At 46.0% G+C, this 16,495-nt stretch overlaps 1 protein-coding gene across 3 annotated transcripts in view; it reads right to left on the bottom strand.

The window, feature by feature from the left end:
* Positions 1-16,495, bottom strand: part of MACF1 (microtubule actin crosslinking factor 1) — a 1,225,213-nt gene that overhangs the window by 588,330 nt on the left and 620,388 nt on the right. For all 3 annotated transcript variants that reach the window (XM_069223412.1, XM_069223414.1, XM_069223413.1), the window contains 4 exons: positions 15,866-15,983; positions 14,722-14,784; positions 6,583-6,803; positions 6,173-6,302 (listed from right to left, as the gene is read on the bottom strand). In XM_069223412.1, the coding sequence (XP_069079513.1) occupies positions 6,173-6,302; positions 6,583-6,803; positions 14,722-14,784; positions 15,866-15,983 (532 nt within the window). The remainder of the gene's footprint in view (positions 1-6,172; positions 6,303-6,582; positions 6,804-14,721; positions 14,785-15,865; positions 15,984-16,495) is intronic.

Genomic DNA, 16,495 nt, shown 5'->3' with positions numbered 1-16,495 from the left:
ATGCATGTTTTGCATAGACTAGTAAGCAGTTATCTCCCCAAAAGCGGTGGCTCAGCCTGTAGGAATGGAAGTGGTTTGAAATAATGTTCTTAACACGGCTTGACCTACTGTGGCTTGCTGTGCGGATAGCACGTCTACACAGTAGTGCTTGGTGAACGTGTGTGGCGTAGACCATGTGGCTGCCTTACATATTTCTTGCATTGGGATGTTTCCTAGAAAGGCCATGGTAGCACCTTTTTTTCTGGTTGAGTGTGCCCTTGGTGTAATGGGCAGTTGTCGTTTTGCTTTAAGGTAGCAGATTTGGATGCATTTAACTATCCATCTGGCTATACCTTGTTTTGATATTGGGTTTCCTGCATGAGGTTTTTGGAATGCAATAAATAGTTGTTTAGTCTTTCTGATGTTTTTCGTTCTGTCAATGTAGTACATTAATGCTCTTTTGACATCTAATGTATGTAGTGCCCTCTCAGCTACGGAATCTGGCTGTGGGAAGAACACTGGTAGTTCCACTGTTTGATTTAGGTGGAACGGTGAAATAACCTTTGGTAAAAATTTAGGATTAGTCCTTAGGACGACTTTATTTTTGTGTAGTTGTATAAAAGGTTCTTGTATTGTAAACGCCTGAATTTCGCTTACTCTTCTTAGAGATGTAATGGCGATGAGAAATGCAACCTTCCAGGTTAGGAACTGTATTTCGCAAGAGTGCATGGGTTCAAAAGGTGGACCCATGAGTCTTGTTATGACAACATTTAAGTTCCATGAAGGAACAGGTGGTGTTCTTGGTGGTATAATTCTTTTAAGGCCTTCCATGAATGCTTTAATGACTGGTATCCTATATAGGGAAGTTGAATAGGTAGTCTGCAGGTATGCAGATATTGCTGCAAGGTGTATTTTAATGGAAGAGAAGGCTAGGTTAGATTTTTGTAAGTGAAACAAGTAACCCACTACATCCTTTGGAGTTGCGTGTAAAGGTTGGATCTGATTATGATGGCAGTAGCAGACAAACCTCTTCCATTTACTTGCATAGCAGTGCCTAGTGGACGGCCTTCTGGCTTGCTTTATGACTTCCATACATTCTTGGGTAAGTTGTAAGTGTCCGAATTCTAGGATTTCAGGAGCCAGATTGCTAGATTCAGCGATGCTGGATCTGGATGTCTGATCTGTTGGTTGTGTTGTGTTAACAGATCCGGCCTGTTGGGCAATTTGATGTGGGGTACTACTGATAGGTCTAGCAGTGTTGTGTACCAGGGTTGCCTTGCCCAAGTTGGTGCTATTAATATGAGTTTGAGTTTGTTTTGACTCAATTTGTTTACCAGATAAGGAAGGAGAGGGAGAGGAGGAAAAGCGTAGGCAAATATCCCTGACCAGTTCATCCATAGGGCATTGCCTTGGGACTGCCTGTGTGGGTATCTGGATGCGAAGTTTTGGCATTTTGCGTTCTCTTTTGTTGCAAACAAGTCTATTTGAGGTGTTCCCCAGAGTCTGAAGTAAGTGTTTAGAATTTGGGGGTGAATTTCCCATTCGTGGACCTGTTGGTGATCTCGAGAGAGATTGTCTGCAAGTTGATTCTGGATCCCTGGAATAAACTGTGCTATTAGGCGAATGTGGTTGTGAATTGCCCATCGCCATATCTTTTGTGCCAGCAGGCTCAACTGCGTTGAGTGTGTCCCCCCTTGTTTGTTTAGATAATACATTGTTGTCATGTTGTCTGTTTTGACAAGAATGTATTTGTGAGTTATAATTGGTTGGAAAGCCCTTAATGCTTGAAAAACTGCTAGCATTTCTAGGTGATTTATATGCAGTTTTGTTTGATGTACGTTCCATTGTCCTTGTATGCTGTGTTGATCGAGGTGTGCTCCCCACCCTGTCATGGAAGCATCTGTTGTTATTACGTATTGTGGCACTGGGTCTTGGAAAGGCCACCCTTTGTTTAAATTTATACTGTTCCACCATAGAAGCGAGAGGTAAGTTTGGCGGTCTATCAACACCAGATCTAGAAGGTGACCCTGTGCTTGTGACCATTGTGATGCTAGGCACTGTTGTAAGGGCCTCATGTGCAGTTTTGCGTTCGGGACAATGGCTATGCATGAGGACATCATGCCTAGGAGTTGTAATATCATCTTTGCTTGTATTGTTTGTGTTGGATACATGCGTTGTATGATCTTGTTGAAATTTTGAATTCTTTGTGGACTTGGAGTGGCTACTCCTTTTGTTGTGTCTATTATGGCTCCCAGGTATTGTTGTACTTTGCACGGCAAAATGTTGGATTTTGCAAAGTTGACGGTGAAACCTAGTTTGTAGAGGGTTTGTATGATTTGATTTGTGTGGTGTAAGCACTTTGTTAGTGAATTGGTTTTGATTAGCCAGTCGTCTAGATACGGGAATATATGTATTTGCTGCCTTCTGATGTGTGCAGCCACTACTGCTAGACATTTTGTAAAGACTCTTGGTGCGGTTGTTAAACCAAAAGGCAATACTTTGAATTGGTAATGTATTCCTTTGAATACGAACCGTAGGTATTTTCTGTGCGATTGATGTATTGGTATATGGAAATACGCGTCTTTGAGGTCTAAGGTTGTCATGTAGTCCTGTAGTTTTAGCAATGGTAACACTTCTTGTAGCGTGACCATGTGAAAGTGGTCTGATTTGATGTAGGTGTTTAGTATTCTGAGGTCTAGGATTGGTCTCAGTGTTTTGTCCTTTTTTGGTATTAAGAAGTACAGTGAATAGTCTCCTGTGTTTGTTTGTGTGTTTGGTACTAATTCGATTGCATTCTTTTGCAATAGTGCTTGAACTTCTATTTCCAGAAGTTCGGAATGTTGTTTTGATAAATTCTGTGCTTTTGGTGGTATGTTTGGAGGGAATTTTAGGAATTCTATGCAATAACCATGTTGGATAATTGCTAAGACCCAAGTGTCTGTAGTTATTTCCTCCCATGCTTTGTAATAATGACCTATTCTTCCCCCCACTGGTGTTGTGTGGAGGGGGTGAGTGACATCTGAGTCACTGCTTGGTTGTAGGGGTTTTTGGGGCTTTGAAATTTTCCTCTATTCCTAGGGAATTGCCCTCCTCTGTATTGGCCCCGAAAGCCTCCCCTGTACTGTCCCTGGTAGCTGGACGGTGTTGCCTGCGAGGTGCTGGCTTGTGTGGCCTGACCCCGAAACCCCCCTCTAAAGGGTGTCTTGCGGAAGGTGCTGTAGGTTCCTCTGCTCTGCGGGGAGTAGAGTGCACCCATGGCCTTAGCAGTGTCAGTGTCTTTTTTTAGTTTTTCGATTGCCGTGTCCACTTCTGGTCCGAACAGTTGTTTTTCGTTGAATGGCATATTGAGCACTGCCTGCTGTATCTCTGGTTTGAACCCAGACGTTCTTAGCCATGCGTGCCTTCTAATGGTCACAGATGTATTAAATGTTCTTGCAGCTGTGTCTGCTGCGTCCATAGAGGATCGTATCTGGTTATTTGATATGTTCTGTCCTTCCTCAACCACCTGCTTTGCCCTCTTTTGTAGTTCCTTGGGTAGATGTTCGATGAGGTGTTGCATCTCATCCCAATGGGCTCTGTCATAGCGCGCAAGTAGTGCTTGAGAGTTAGCGATGCACCACTGGTTTGCAGCTTGTACTGCGACTCTTTTCCCAGCTGCATCGAACTTGCGGCTCTCTTTATCTGGGGGTGGTGCATCCCCAGATGTGTGGGAGTTGGCTCTTTTCCGAGCTGCTCCTACTACGACGGAATCTGGTGGCAGCTGTGTGGTGATGAAAACAGGGTCTGTAGGAGGTGCCTTATATTTCTTTTCCACCCTTGGCGTTATTGCCCTACTTTTGACCGGCTCCTTGAAGATTTCCTTTGCGTGCCGAAGCATACCTGGCAGCATAGACAGGCTTTGGTAGGAGCTGTGGGTGGAGGAGAGGGTGTTGAATAAAAAGTCATCCTCGACTTGTTCTGAGTGGAGGTTTACGTTGTGGAATTGTGCCGCTCTAGCCACCACTTGAGAATATGCTGTGCTGTCTTCTGGTGGTGAGGGCTTTGTTGGATATGCCTCCGGACTGTTGTCCGACACTGGGGCGTCATATAAGTCCCAAGCGTCTTGATCCTGGTCACCTTGGCTCATGGTGGTGTGAGCCGGGGAATGTGACAGAGTTTGTGCTGGTGAGACGTTAATTACAGGTGGAGGAGAGGGTGGCGGAGTCACCTTTTTCACCATTTTGGTTTGTGGCGCCTGGTCTGTTTGAAACTCCAGTCTCCTTTTTCTTCTAATAGGGGGAAGGGTGCTTATTTTTCCTGTTCCCTGCTGTATGAAAATACGTTTTTGCGTATGGTCCACTTCGGTGGATTGCAGCTCTTCCTCAAACCTATGCTTTCGCATCTGAGAGGACAGTGATTGCTCCTCTGTATAAGAGCCTGGACCTGGGTCGGTTGCGGGTTGTTTCGGCACGAAACCCTGTCTGTATCTTTTTTCGGCTCCGAGGTGGCTTTTTTCTTTTTTGGAGTCGAAACCTCTCGGCGTCGATCTTCGTCGGTGCCGCTGTCTCGGCGTCGAGCCGTTTCTACACCGCTATCTCGGTGTCGTTGCTTTTCTCCAGACCGGAGTCGGACGATCTCGGCACTGTTTGGGCCTTTTTCGGTGCTGACGGTCGGTCACCGAATTTATGGGCCTGGTGGCAGTGGCGTCCCCTGGGCCTTGTCACTTTTCTTATGTGTTGTTTTCGATGTCTTACTCACGGTTCTTTGATCGTCGAATTCCTCGGAGTCCGATTCGTGGATCGAAAAGGTTTCTTCTTCCTCTTGTTCCTCGAACTCTCGGTGCGCTGTCGGCGTGGACGCCATCTGAAGTCTCCCGGCTCGACGGTCACGGAGTGTCTTTCGGGACCGGAACGCGCGACAGGCCTCGCAAGTCTCCTCACTGTGCTCAGGTGACAGGCACAGGTTACAGACCAAATGTTGGTCTGTATACGGGTATTTGTTGTGGCATTTGGGACAAAAACGGAACGGGGTCCGTTCCATCGGCGTTGTTGTACACGCGGTCGGGCCGACCAGGCCCCGACGGGGGATCGAAAACTACCCCGAAGGGCACCGGAGCGCGTCGACCTTCGATGCGGTGTTGAATCTAACTACGCCGATCCCGAACGCAACAATACCAACGAAAATCTTCCGATATTTACTAACTTTCCGTTCCGAAACTCGGAGCGACAGGAACACGTCCGAACCCGATGGCGGAAAGAAAACAATCGAAGATGGAGTCGACGCCCATGCGCAATGGAGACAGAAGGAGGAGTCACTCGGTCCCGTGACTCGAAAGACTTCTTCGAAGAAAAACAACTTGTAACACTCCGACCCAACACCAGATGGCGAGCTATGCAGAACATGTGTATCTACAGCGACAGATGCCATCGAACACTGTATTTTGAAAGTCTAATCCACCTCATCTGCTTCAGTAAGCCTTGGACAGCTTTGTCTCGCTGCCATGAGAGAGGCAAGTACTGAAGGAGAGTACTTGGTTAATCAGTTAGGGGTCCAACAGCACTGTGGCCCTAGTGGTGAATGACGCCAACTGATGCCCAGTAACCCCTGACCAGCCTCATGTCCCAGGAAAACAGTAGTCACACCTTGTCCACGTAAACCATACATTCTCCTAACCATGCATGCATGGGATTGCAGTCAACTCAGAAAGGACAATAAACATGTTGCAAAACTACAACTAGTGGCAGAAACAGGCTGCAAAAGTGACGACAACAATCTCTCATACTGGAGAGGGGACCGTACAGGGTCTCATATGTATGCATAAAAGGCCATTCCACAGAAAGATGTATCAGTCTACTGCAGCAAACTTTTCAACCATTAACATAAAGTCCACGGTTATCAAAAAAGTGTCCACCAAAAAGCGCAAGCAAAAAAGACAGTTGGTTATTTGAAGAGTCATCAGCTTTAGGATTATTCTTAAAGTGTTTAAAATGTGCAAAACATTTGCATAACTATTCACATTTGCAAATCCAATGGCTCAATTTCTACCCTTCACTGTTCCCTTCCAACCTATTTGTTGAATTAAATCTGCTTGTGCAACTCACAGCTACACACAGACCACTCTTTTTTGAAGCTGTAAGGGACAGCAGATTTTACACCTATTCAAATTGTTAAAATGTCGTGTCAACTGGTCAATGAAGACAAGAAAGCCACTTACCAAGATCCTCTAGCATGGTCTGCCAGTTTTTAGCTTCTGGAGAATTTGGGTGTTTCTCGATCAAGCTGCGAAGAGCTTCTTTCAACTGTTCAACCTTCCCAGAGTTTTGTTCCAGTTCATCAAGCAAAGCCTGGTAAGAAAAGATTTGAGCCAGAGTGAAATGACAGTGTGATCAAGGAAGTGCAGCACATAAATCTGTGCACAGTAACACCTCAATACCTGATTGTTATTGTGGTGAATCAGACTACTTCATTCAAGATAGCGTTGATGGCTTCATCTGCATGTGATGTGATCTTTATTCCTCCCAGGCCCTTTCCAGTAGCATTTCATCCATAACATCATTCTGCAGTCGCATACCCTCCCCTTCCCCAATGCAATGTACTGCACAATTTCAGGCAGGTTCTGCTCACCTTGTTCTGCTCAGCATGCCCTCTGGTGGGCGTGGAATCACGAGATGACAGGACTTGTTCCTTTGACTCTAGCCATCTAAACAGGGCTGCCGTCTCTTCCTGGACTTCCTGTATTCGTTTCTGCATGGCTGACAACTTCTTCTCATTATCCCGGAGGACTGAGCCCAAACCCTCGTACCGCTGGGTCACATCAGAAACATCACATTGAATCTCTGTCAAATCTATGGAAACAAAAGAAAACATTAGCCACTAACAAGCATATCACACCTGTGACACACACGGAGCACGCTGCTGACGACAGTGCTCAGGTAATTCTTCAGCATACTGAAATACATCATCAACATACCGTCTTTTTATTTAGGGATGAGTACTAAAGAGGGTCCCTAAGGGCTGCAGCGTGTACTATGTCACCCTAAGCGACCCACAAACAAATTTAACACAGCCTCCTATCGCAGACTGTGTCAGGGTGCAAGCCCTTTGTGAAAACGAGACATTGTGTGCCATGCCAAAGTCTCTACAAGCATGATATGCAAGTCACTCCTACAAAAGGCCTTAAAAGCCATAAGGCATGAGCAGCTATGCCCCTGTGATGTCTAGTTTTATCCCTAGACATTGTAGTGAACCGGCAGCATATCTAAAGCATGTACTAGACACTGGTGACTCAGCTACATGATGGTTGCACGGAAACTAGTGGTGTTTGGTATCAAACACCTCATCTTAATAGATCCATACTGATGCCAGCATTGGACTTATGACATGCACCCAGAGGGAACCTTAGGTGTGCCCCCTGAAACCTACTAGTCCTTTAGTGTGCTGGCTGACTCATTTCGACCAGCCTGCCACCACAGACTAGTTTCTGACCCCCTGGGGGTGAAAGCCTCTGCTCTCCAAGGTCAGAAGCAATGCCTGCACTAGCAGGAGATGTCATCAAGTCCGTCAACAGGATGCCTAGTAAATCTGCATACCAAGGCCAAGGACTTCAAAGTCCCTGCTGCCTTTAGTATGAAACCCCCACTTCCCCTACACCAGAGAGAGGCAACCTCCTGCCCTGAGGCCCATTTGGCACCAGGGCAGGTGGAAAAATTAGCTATGCAGGAGGTATGTTGCACTGCCAGGCTGGGAAAACCTCTAGGATGACCAGCCTGAAGTGAACACAAACGTAGGAATTCCACTATCTAATGTGTGGTTATGGTGGAGATGAAGTGGTCATCTATGGGGTGTAGTGGTCCCAAGGGTAAATAGGCCATTGGCTACTACCCTTCACTCCCCTTAGCGCCCCTAAATTGAGTACCAGGACTTCAGATTCACTGCACTAAAGAAGAAGGACCTGAAGAGCTCTGAAAAGCAAGAATGGGGAGCAGTAACTGACTTGGGCCCAACCCCACTGGCCTGCCTGCTGTCCTCATCAAGTGCGCTAAAGACAACTTGTCCTGCAGCTGTTCTGCCTCCAAAAGCCTGGGAAGACTGTCAGCACTTCGAGAAGCAACTAGGCTCTCCCATGGAGCTGCTTCCCCGCACTCTGCAGGCATAAAAAAAGACTCACTGAGACTCTGGACTGCCAAAACCTGACACCGGGCAGCACCACTGCATCTGTGCCCCCTAGTCTGAGTCGAAGTGGGCCAACGGTACCAGAGTGGTCTTCAGAACCTCCAGAACCTAAAGTCAACCTTGGGTTTTCCAACAGTAGACTTCCCCACGCCACCTACAGTCTCTTTCTGCAGGCCTCCTCCAACCTCAAGTATGCCCTGGACCGGAACCCAACGCCTAAAGGCACCACTGCACCCAAGCCCCAAAGCCCAAGGAGAAGTGGGCCAACGGTGCCCCTTCGTGCCCAAGGACCTCAAGGGTTGATCCCTCCTGTGGGTTCCCACGGACAGGCCCTGCAGACCCTGCTTGCAGTCACTTTCTAACTGAACTCCATTTAAGTGAATGGTACACTCCACGCCATAACACACCTCTGCACCCGGATGTCCCAGAGTCCCTGAGGTGACCTGTAGGTGTGGCCTTGGCCTTGCCCCATACTCACCTCAAGTCCAGAAGAACAGTCCTGTAAGTCATTGCTAAATACACATATGAGCGTCTGTTTCTTTCCCACAGGATAACATTAGGGCACCGAGGCTAAAAAGCACTTCTGCACCCACATGCCTCAGTGTCTCCCAAAGTGACCTGTTAGTGCTGCTTTGGACCTTGCTCCATACTTACCTTAACTCCAGAAGAACAGTCCAGGAAGTTGTTAAGTGCCTGAATGTAGTATATGTCCTTCCCCATGGGATGACGTTACCGCACCAGAAATTGTAGTGCCAACTTTTGAAACGTGTAGGAATTCATACTTTGAAAAGTACTTACCTGATTCTGATGACCTTATATGCCTATAAAAATAAACGCTATTTTTATAAATTAGTGTTGGATTTTTTCATTGAGTGTGCCTCCCTTACTAGCTGTGTGTGCGCAATAAATGATCAAAACTGCCTCCTAATAAGCCCAACTGCTTGCCCACACTACCACAAAAGAGAGATTTTAGGGTTATTATTTTAACTCCCGTCAGCCCATAAGGGTCGCCGTGGGGTATCTGCATAGTGTCCCCTTACACTGGTACTCTACACAGATAGCCAGCTTCCTACAGATACAAAAGCAGTTGTTTTCCTGGTAGTGGGCCTGTTAAATGACTCCGACCTAATTACCCTTCCCATAGGATCTGGCAGTAAAGGGAGTTACTGATTTGTGATCGTGTGCACTGATTTACACTTGAAGCCTGACAAATGTTCACGACTGGCCCTCCAAGAACGAAAGCCACGTGCGTGGAGTAACACAAACGCTACTATCACTGTATGAGCGTTGTAATTCGTGCAATGGCTCTTACTCCTTCAGGACCTTAAAGCAGACAACTGTCCACCTGGACAATGTACTTGTCTTCAATGCCATACCCTTCCTTGGCCCAGTGAACCCCAGAAACAGCTGATCGACCAACAGATGGTCTTTGGAAGAATCGATGTAAAAGCTCAGTGCTCTTTTGAATTACAAACAATGGAGTCAATCCTCTTTTGGGCGGTGGGGTGGGACAAAGGACGTCAGATGTTTGATGGAATGTCTGACATGAAAGGGCGTCACAGCCTTTGGTAGAAAAGCTGTCTTAGTCTTCAGCACCAGCTTGCCCTGTAAAAAGGTGGTGCACTAAGCATGGACTGAGAGACCTTGCAGCTCATTCACCCGAGCTGAAGTTATCACTATGAAAAAGACCGTCTTCAGGATCAGGAGGACAGCTATGTAGCAGCTCAAAAGGGGTGCATATAAGAAAAGTAAGGACCAGATTAAGGTCCCTCTGTGGCATCATGAAGGGTTTACAAGGAAACCTACGGTTTAATTCTTTGAGAAGTCGCATCACAACAGGTGATTTGAACAAGAGCAGTTGATCCAGTAAATCCAACAAGGCTGACAGGGCTTGCAAATAACCATTAACAGTATCCACTGCAAGTACTTGCTGACCCTAAGACAAAACAAAGAACAACACTTCTGACAGTATGGCCTGCAACAGGTCTATATTATGAACATCACACCAATCCACAAACTTGTCCCAAGGTAAATGGACTATGCAGAACAATGCCTGCCCTACTGCTGCGACAGGAGATCCTCTCGAAGCAGCAGCCTGATCCAAGGACATACGCTCATGCCCAGAAGTACCTAGTGTCACATTGTCCTGGCCCAATTCGTAGCCACTAGAACAATTTCAGCCTCATCGCTCCTGATCTTCTTCAGAACTCGGGGCAGGACAGGTAACAGCAGGGAGGAACAGAAGAGCCTGTGCTCCACTGCTGGCGGAATGCATCTCCAAGAGAGAACCATCTTGAGAACTCCAAGGCGCGAACGTGTTGACACTGTGCTTTCTTGGTGGTGAAGATATCAAGACAGGGTTCTCCCCATTGCTGGAGCAGGGATTACACGACTTCCTGTGGTGCACAGTAATGTATAGCTTGGCGTTGCGATCCAGAATCATCTTAGGATGCCTAAGGGCATATTCCTCGTACAACTTGGGAGACCTGGCCCAAATCCAAACGCCAGAGATACAGCGTGGGATCTGTCACACACATCTGCTTGTAACAGACATTACAAGATTAAAACTCTGGGGTTTCAGGAAAGTACACGTTCTCTTACCCCCTTGAAAAAGCAATGTTTGGGGAAAAAAAAACTCACCAACTGAGGAGAAAAACCTGTAAGCTATCTCCAGATCCCTGCACAAAGCTATAGAATGAAATGAACTGATATCAAAGCGCTTGGGTGATGCTTATGAGGCTCTCACCGTTGCTTTTGGGGTCAACACAGAGCTGAACGGTGACACCTATAGGCATTCAGAGGCTGTGCTGAATAATGTTCTAGATCCAGTCTGGCGCTTGGGGATATTCTAAGGGTGTAGAATCAGCATTTAGAAGTATCCATAAGACGCACTACACCATGGTGCCAATGGACACCACACCAGCACATGGTAGGACAATGTCAACATCAAGCAGGACAAAAAGAGAATGCTCATAAACAATGGCTGTATGTAATGGAACATGCAAAGAAAGAGGCACAATGCTAGCTTAATGTGATGCACTGTCAGCACAAGACACAATAATAACAGAATGCTGCAGGTCAATGCCCTATGCAGCAGAAATGCACCAGCATGCTATGAGACTTAGGAGCCTTTGTGACACCTTCCTCTTTGTGAATGTAAACAAAATAAAAAATCGTTTGTTTAACAGTAGTGAGTGGTCCAGGAAATCACTACCAACTCTCAAATAAAAGTTTGTTTTAAAAAATGCAGCACCATTTCTTTTATGGAAAGCAGGCTGCGTTTAAAAAAATAGGTTTACTTTTTTTAAAGGTGCCCACAGACATGGCGGTCTGCTGACCCTAGTACACCACCATCCCTGTGATGGCCACCAATTTGATTAAGTCACAATTTGCACCTTACTTCATTATTATTCATGATGTAGGTTGGACTCGAAATCAGAATTTTCTGACCCGTACCAATCTATTAAGTACATAGGTCAGTTTGTTAAATTCTATAAAGGTTGCAAATTGCAACCGGTATTTAGAACATCTGGCCTGTAATAATTAGGAAATCAAGCTCAATTAGTATCCTGGGTGAGAACACAGGTGTTCCATGAATCAATCTCATTATGCCTCAGGACTCAAAGCCTCCCAAAAATAAAAGCAAGCCAGAACAATGTACAACAGCTCTGCCATCTGAGGCCCTTGAGGTAATGATTGCACACTGCAAAGCTGGCCCAGGAAGCATGCTTGAGTCAGGACATCCCAGAGAACTGAAGCCACACTCAGCAGTATATAAAAATAGGAAATAAATACACTGTCAGTCCACACTAGCAGGTATCATCATTCAGTGTGGCATATAATGGCCGGACCATCATGCATTGGAAAACAACATCAGAATGCAGGCAAATAATAGAACTGTTGGGAAGAGAGTTCTCAGCATGACTTTGGGAGACTAAGCTACCAGGCTGTTATAAGAGTTCTGGAATAGATAGTGCATATTTTCCTCTCTAGGGCACTCTTGTTTTTGTGAAGAGGGACATTAAATGCACTCCTCTTATGAGAGGGACTATAGCCTTCTCAAGCTAGGCTACAATAGATGACACTGGTAATTGCCTAATCGATAGTCAGGGGATAGCCCTTTTACTTGTACAATGGATAACCTATCAACTCACACCATGTAAAGTCTGTACAGTCTCGTATGACTGAAATCCATTGCCTTCATAAAGTCTTCGACATACATGAAGGGTGACATGCGCGTGTGCAATTTCACTTGTGTGCCTGGACGCATGAATGGTGACGTTCACTGGACTCCACGGGGGCTGGCTCCTCCAGGTGATGGCCAAGTTCTCATGAGGCTGCCAGGTCAACTTTGGACACCTGGTCTCAGTGGCATAACAAAACATAAGTGAGTCCCCCTGCAAAGTACTTGTAGGGGGCCCCTGGACCCAGTCAGGGACCTGCCACCCATGCACAGTGTACTGTGTTGAGGGGGGCCCCTAGAGCTAGGGGGCCACCCACACTGCAGGGGCTGCGGAGGGCTTTGTTAAATCACTGCCTGGTCTGTACATACACATCTTCTTTCTACCTTGTGAAACAAGTGTTCTCTGTGGGTGGGGGAAGTAACATACTAGAGCCCATTACGAGTAAGTGCAGATGCTCTGTCAGTGAAACCGACCCCTCCCCATTTTCCTGTTCAGCATGTGCATTTCTTTAAAGAGGACATCCTTTCTGAAGCCATTCCACATTTCAACTGAGCCAGCATAAACCCATCTCATGTAAGGTTGCATGTACTTTCCTATGAAACTGACGCTCAGAGACGCCTGAGAAAGCACAACTTCAATCAATTGTCTAGACCCGAGTCTGTTGTAAGTTGTCCAAGAGACATCAAGATTTGATCCTCCTGTATGGGCTTCAGTGACTACTGGAATCCCCAGTGCCCACTGTGGGTGCCTGTACGTCTACTACCAAAAAACTACCATGGCCTGTGAGTTTCAAAATACAGGACTCCCTTATTTCCTTTGACCACTTACGGGACAATGGCACCCTACATAGCTGTCCGCTGTCCCCACCAAGTTGCCCAGTGGCTTCTGGACTGCAGTGAAGCTGCAACAGCAACTTCAGCAACCAACACAATGATGCTGAGAGCATAATTTCAATATGTGTAATGTCTTTCAAAATACACTGCATTTGCAGTTCAACATACATGACTGAAGCATCATCACCAGGCCTATACTGCTAACGCTCTTCTAGTCTTCCTTTCTTACTCAGAATCTCAGCAGCAGGGAGAGACTGTGAAACGAGTGTTGTGATCAATGGCAATTTTTTGTGTTTTGGACTTTTGGATACCTGAGCTCTTTGCTAATTGTCTTTAAAAGAGAACGTTTCCTTGGTGACTTTCTGTGTAGTTGGTTGTGAACTAACTGGTGTCTTGTCCTAAGTCTCCTCTTTTTGTTCTTGTTTTTCTGTCTGCTATGTGACCTGTGTCCGGGACAATTTAAATCCGGCTTTGTTTAGGATCTTCTGTCTCTTTCACCTTCTTTATGGATTTAGTTCTGAGACTAACTTGAGAGCTTTCTAAAGATGAAAAAATTTTCACGGTCCAGTGGACTTGACAAATTGCTTCAAGGCTTAGTCCTGAGGCTGACCTTATGCTCAAAGTGTGCTCCCTTGAGCATCAAAGATGTTTCTCAGACGGGCCACAAACAGCCTTTAACTTGCCCTATAAGACGACACTCCTGAGGGTTCTCTGCATCACGGAGTCGATGCTCCTTATGATGTTGACCCTCCCTTCAAGGAGGCATTTCAGTTTTCTTTTGTCTTTCCTCCTTGGAGAAATAGCCATTGTGTGTGCCTCTAAATGTTGTCTCCATACCCTGGTCATGGGTTTTGATGGAGTTACAATTTCTTCAATGCTGCCTGGACCACAACCTCAATCCTTTTCTCTGGACCTGCTATCCCAGAGGGCCTACATTCTTTCTCCATTACGGCACCCCTTTCAAATGCCTTGTACATCCCGGCGGTAATCTCACTTCGTTGTCCTTCTATGGCAGCATGCCAAGCTCACTTATGATCACGATGCTTATGCAGAGTTTTATTACACTTCAATTGTCAAGGAACTGAACAAGCTGACCCATTATGATCTACAGGAAGTCCCAAATTAAAATTCCGATGCCAATCAGACTGTGCCAACTTTGAATGGCACTTGGGCAGAACCAAAAAGGTGTGTTTTCTAGAACAACCACCCCTTTGAGTCAATTTTCATACAACCCAAACATCTTGTTCAATAGATTGATTGATGCAATATTATACGGTATAAGGACTTTTGGCCTTCAAAAGACACACCACATTTTTCTGATTGCCCAGCAAGCTTAGATCAGCCACTTTCCATTGGTAACACAAACTGAGCCTAGGACTAATCTTTGCACCATTCCATTCTTTATTGGAGGGTGACCATGAGTCATTCAGCCCATGCTCGATTTGGGGAAAAAACACCCCCCCCCCAAAAAAAAACCATGCGGCATGTAATTTCCTAACACATGCTGAAAGCCGTCAACTACTTAGCTGTCTATATTACCTATCCACATGGCCGTAGGTTTGGGAAATGCTCACCTTTACAGGTATGGTATCCATTCACACTGCCTGCAGAGACTCCTGAGCTGGTAAGGGCAGAACCTGCACATAGAACAAGGAGACAGACAGTGACATCACAAGACAAGAACGTGATAGCCAAAACTCCCACACCAGAAGTCACTGCACTACTACTATATCATCCATTATACTCATATGACACGCCTAAGTTATTTCTTGCCCACAACTGTCAGAAACATTTCTGCTGTACCTAAAGTGGCAATGCTCTGACACAGCCAGCACAACTCTACCATCACCCTAAGCGTTCATAGACTACGCTGCACAAAGAATAGTCTGATATCTCAAAAGTGTTGGTGCACCTGACAACAGCCAGATCACCCATTTACACACATACAGTTGACGCTTCTAGCCCAAGTTCGATCAATGATACCGTCATTTAGCCTTGGCCATGGATGTGCTTGCTGTACTGACGTGTCTTGCTAAATCTTGCTCAATTGACTTTTTGAGCCACAGCTCTAGCAATCCTTGCGGCGGCTGCTCAACTATCTTGTATAATCTTTGTAAAGGCCTGCCTCCAATACCTGCTCACCTGTCTTGGTAATCATCGGCTCCTCTAGCACTGTCCAGTCTCCAGCTTGGCTTAAGTCTGTGAGTCCGCCTGCCACACCCATTGCTCTGACTTCGTTTAGCCAACTCATGTGTTGGCAATGGTGCAACCTAAGTCTGTGGTATCTACTTACCTGCCTTGGCTAACTTAAGCTCTGCTATGCCCAGATTCCTGCTCACTTGTCCTGATTAGCTTGAGTGCTAGCAGTGCCTGCAAAAGCTACTTACCTGTTTTGCTTAGCCTCACATCTAGCCTTATCTATGAAACTCACTCAACTATATCAGTCATCAGAATTTGCCTGTGGCACCCACCTTACCAAGGTTTATATTTGATCATGCCAGCAATACCCCCTCAACTTGACTTGCTCATCTGTGGTGGGATTTCACAAATCTATTCAACCTCAACTGTAGCCTGCATTCTGCGCTGATGAGCCACAATTACAAACTAGTTTGTTCATTAATTTTTCTTTTGTTAGCCTGAGCTACTGCCACACCTCTGTTGATACCTCACCTGTCCTGGATAGCCTCAGCCATAGCGGTGCCTAATTTGCTAGCTCACCTGTCTTGCTTTGGGTGTCCGGTGCAGTGATCTCTATGATTAGATTCTCCAGGGAGGTCCCTCTATCACTGATCTCCTCTACCTGTGCTCGGTGGCCTGTCCACTGCTCCAGAAGCATCTATGGAAAGAATAGGGAATGATACACAGGATTACATGCAGGCAAAGACAGAATAAGTACCGACAGGAAGATAGTATGTACATGGAGGTATACTGGCAGATTAGTGTAGGCAACGGTATACAGTAAAACGTATCAACAAAGGGAGGGACTGGGAGATTAGTTGGTCCAGTGTACGGTCTCCCAATTAACTGAACATACAAAAAAGGTGTACACTGTTCCAAATGGAAAAATATAATCACTAGGGGAACATTAAAGTTCAGGAGCAAGAGCCCTCACACATCCGAGAGGATGTCATGTTTCATCATCGGGTAGCTCCTCGTCAGACCGGCGCTGCAATGTCTGACGGGCTCCCCGTAAGGGGGCTCTTTGCCGGAGATCTTTTAGGTAGCACCCGTGGTAGCGGACACTACAAGACCTGGTGTTGCGGTCAGGCGCTAATCCTGGCAGGAGAGTGAAAGCTAAAATTGGTTCCCAGTCTTAATAGGAACAAGTCAATTTAATTAATCAATGGA

Source organism: Pleurodeles waltl, chromosome 3_1 (genome assembly GCF_031143425.1).
Source record: "Pleurodeles waltl isolate 20211129_DDA chromosome 3_1, aPleWal1.hap1.20221129, whole genome shotgun sequence".
Lineage (NCBI taxonomy): Eukaryota > Metazoa > Chordata > Amphibia > Caudata > Salamandridae > Pleurodeles > Pleurodeles waltl.
Note: the sequence above shows the minus strand (reverse complement) of the source record. Positions and strands in the feature narration are given on the sequence as shown.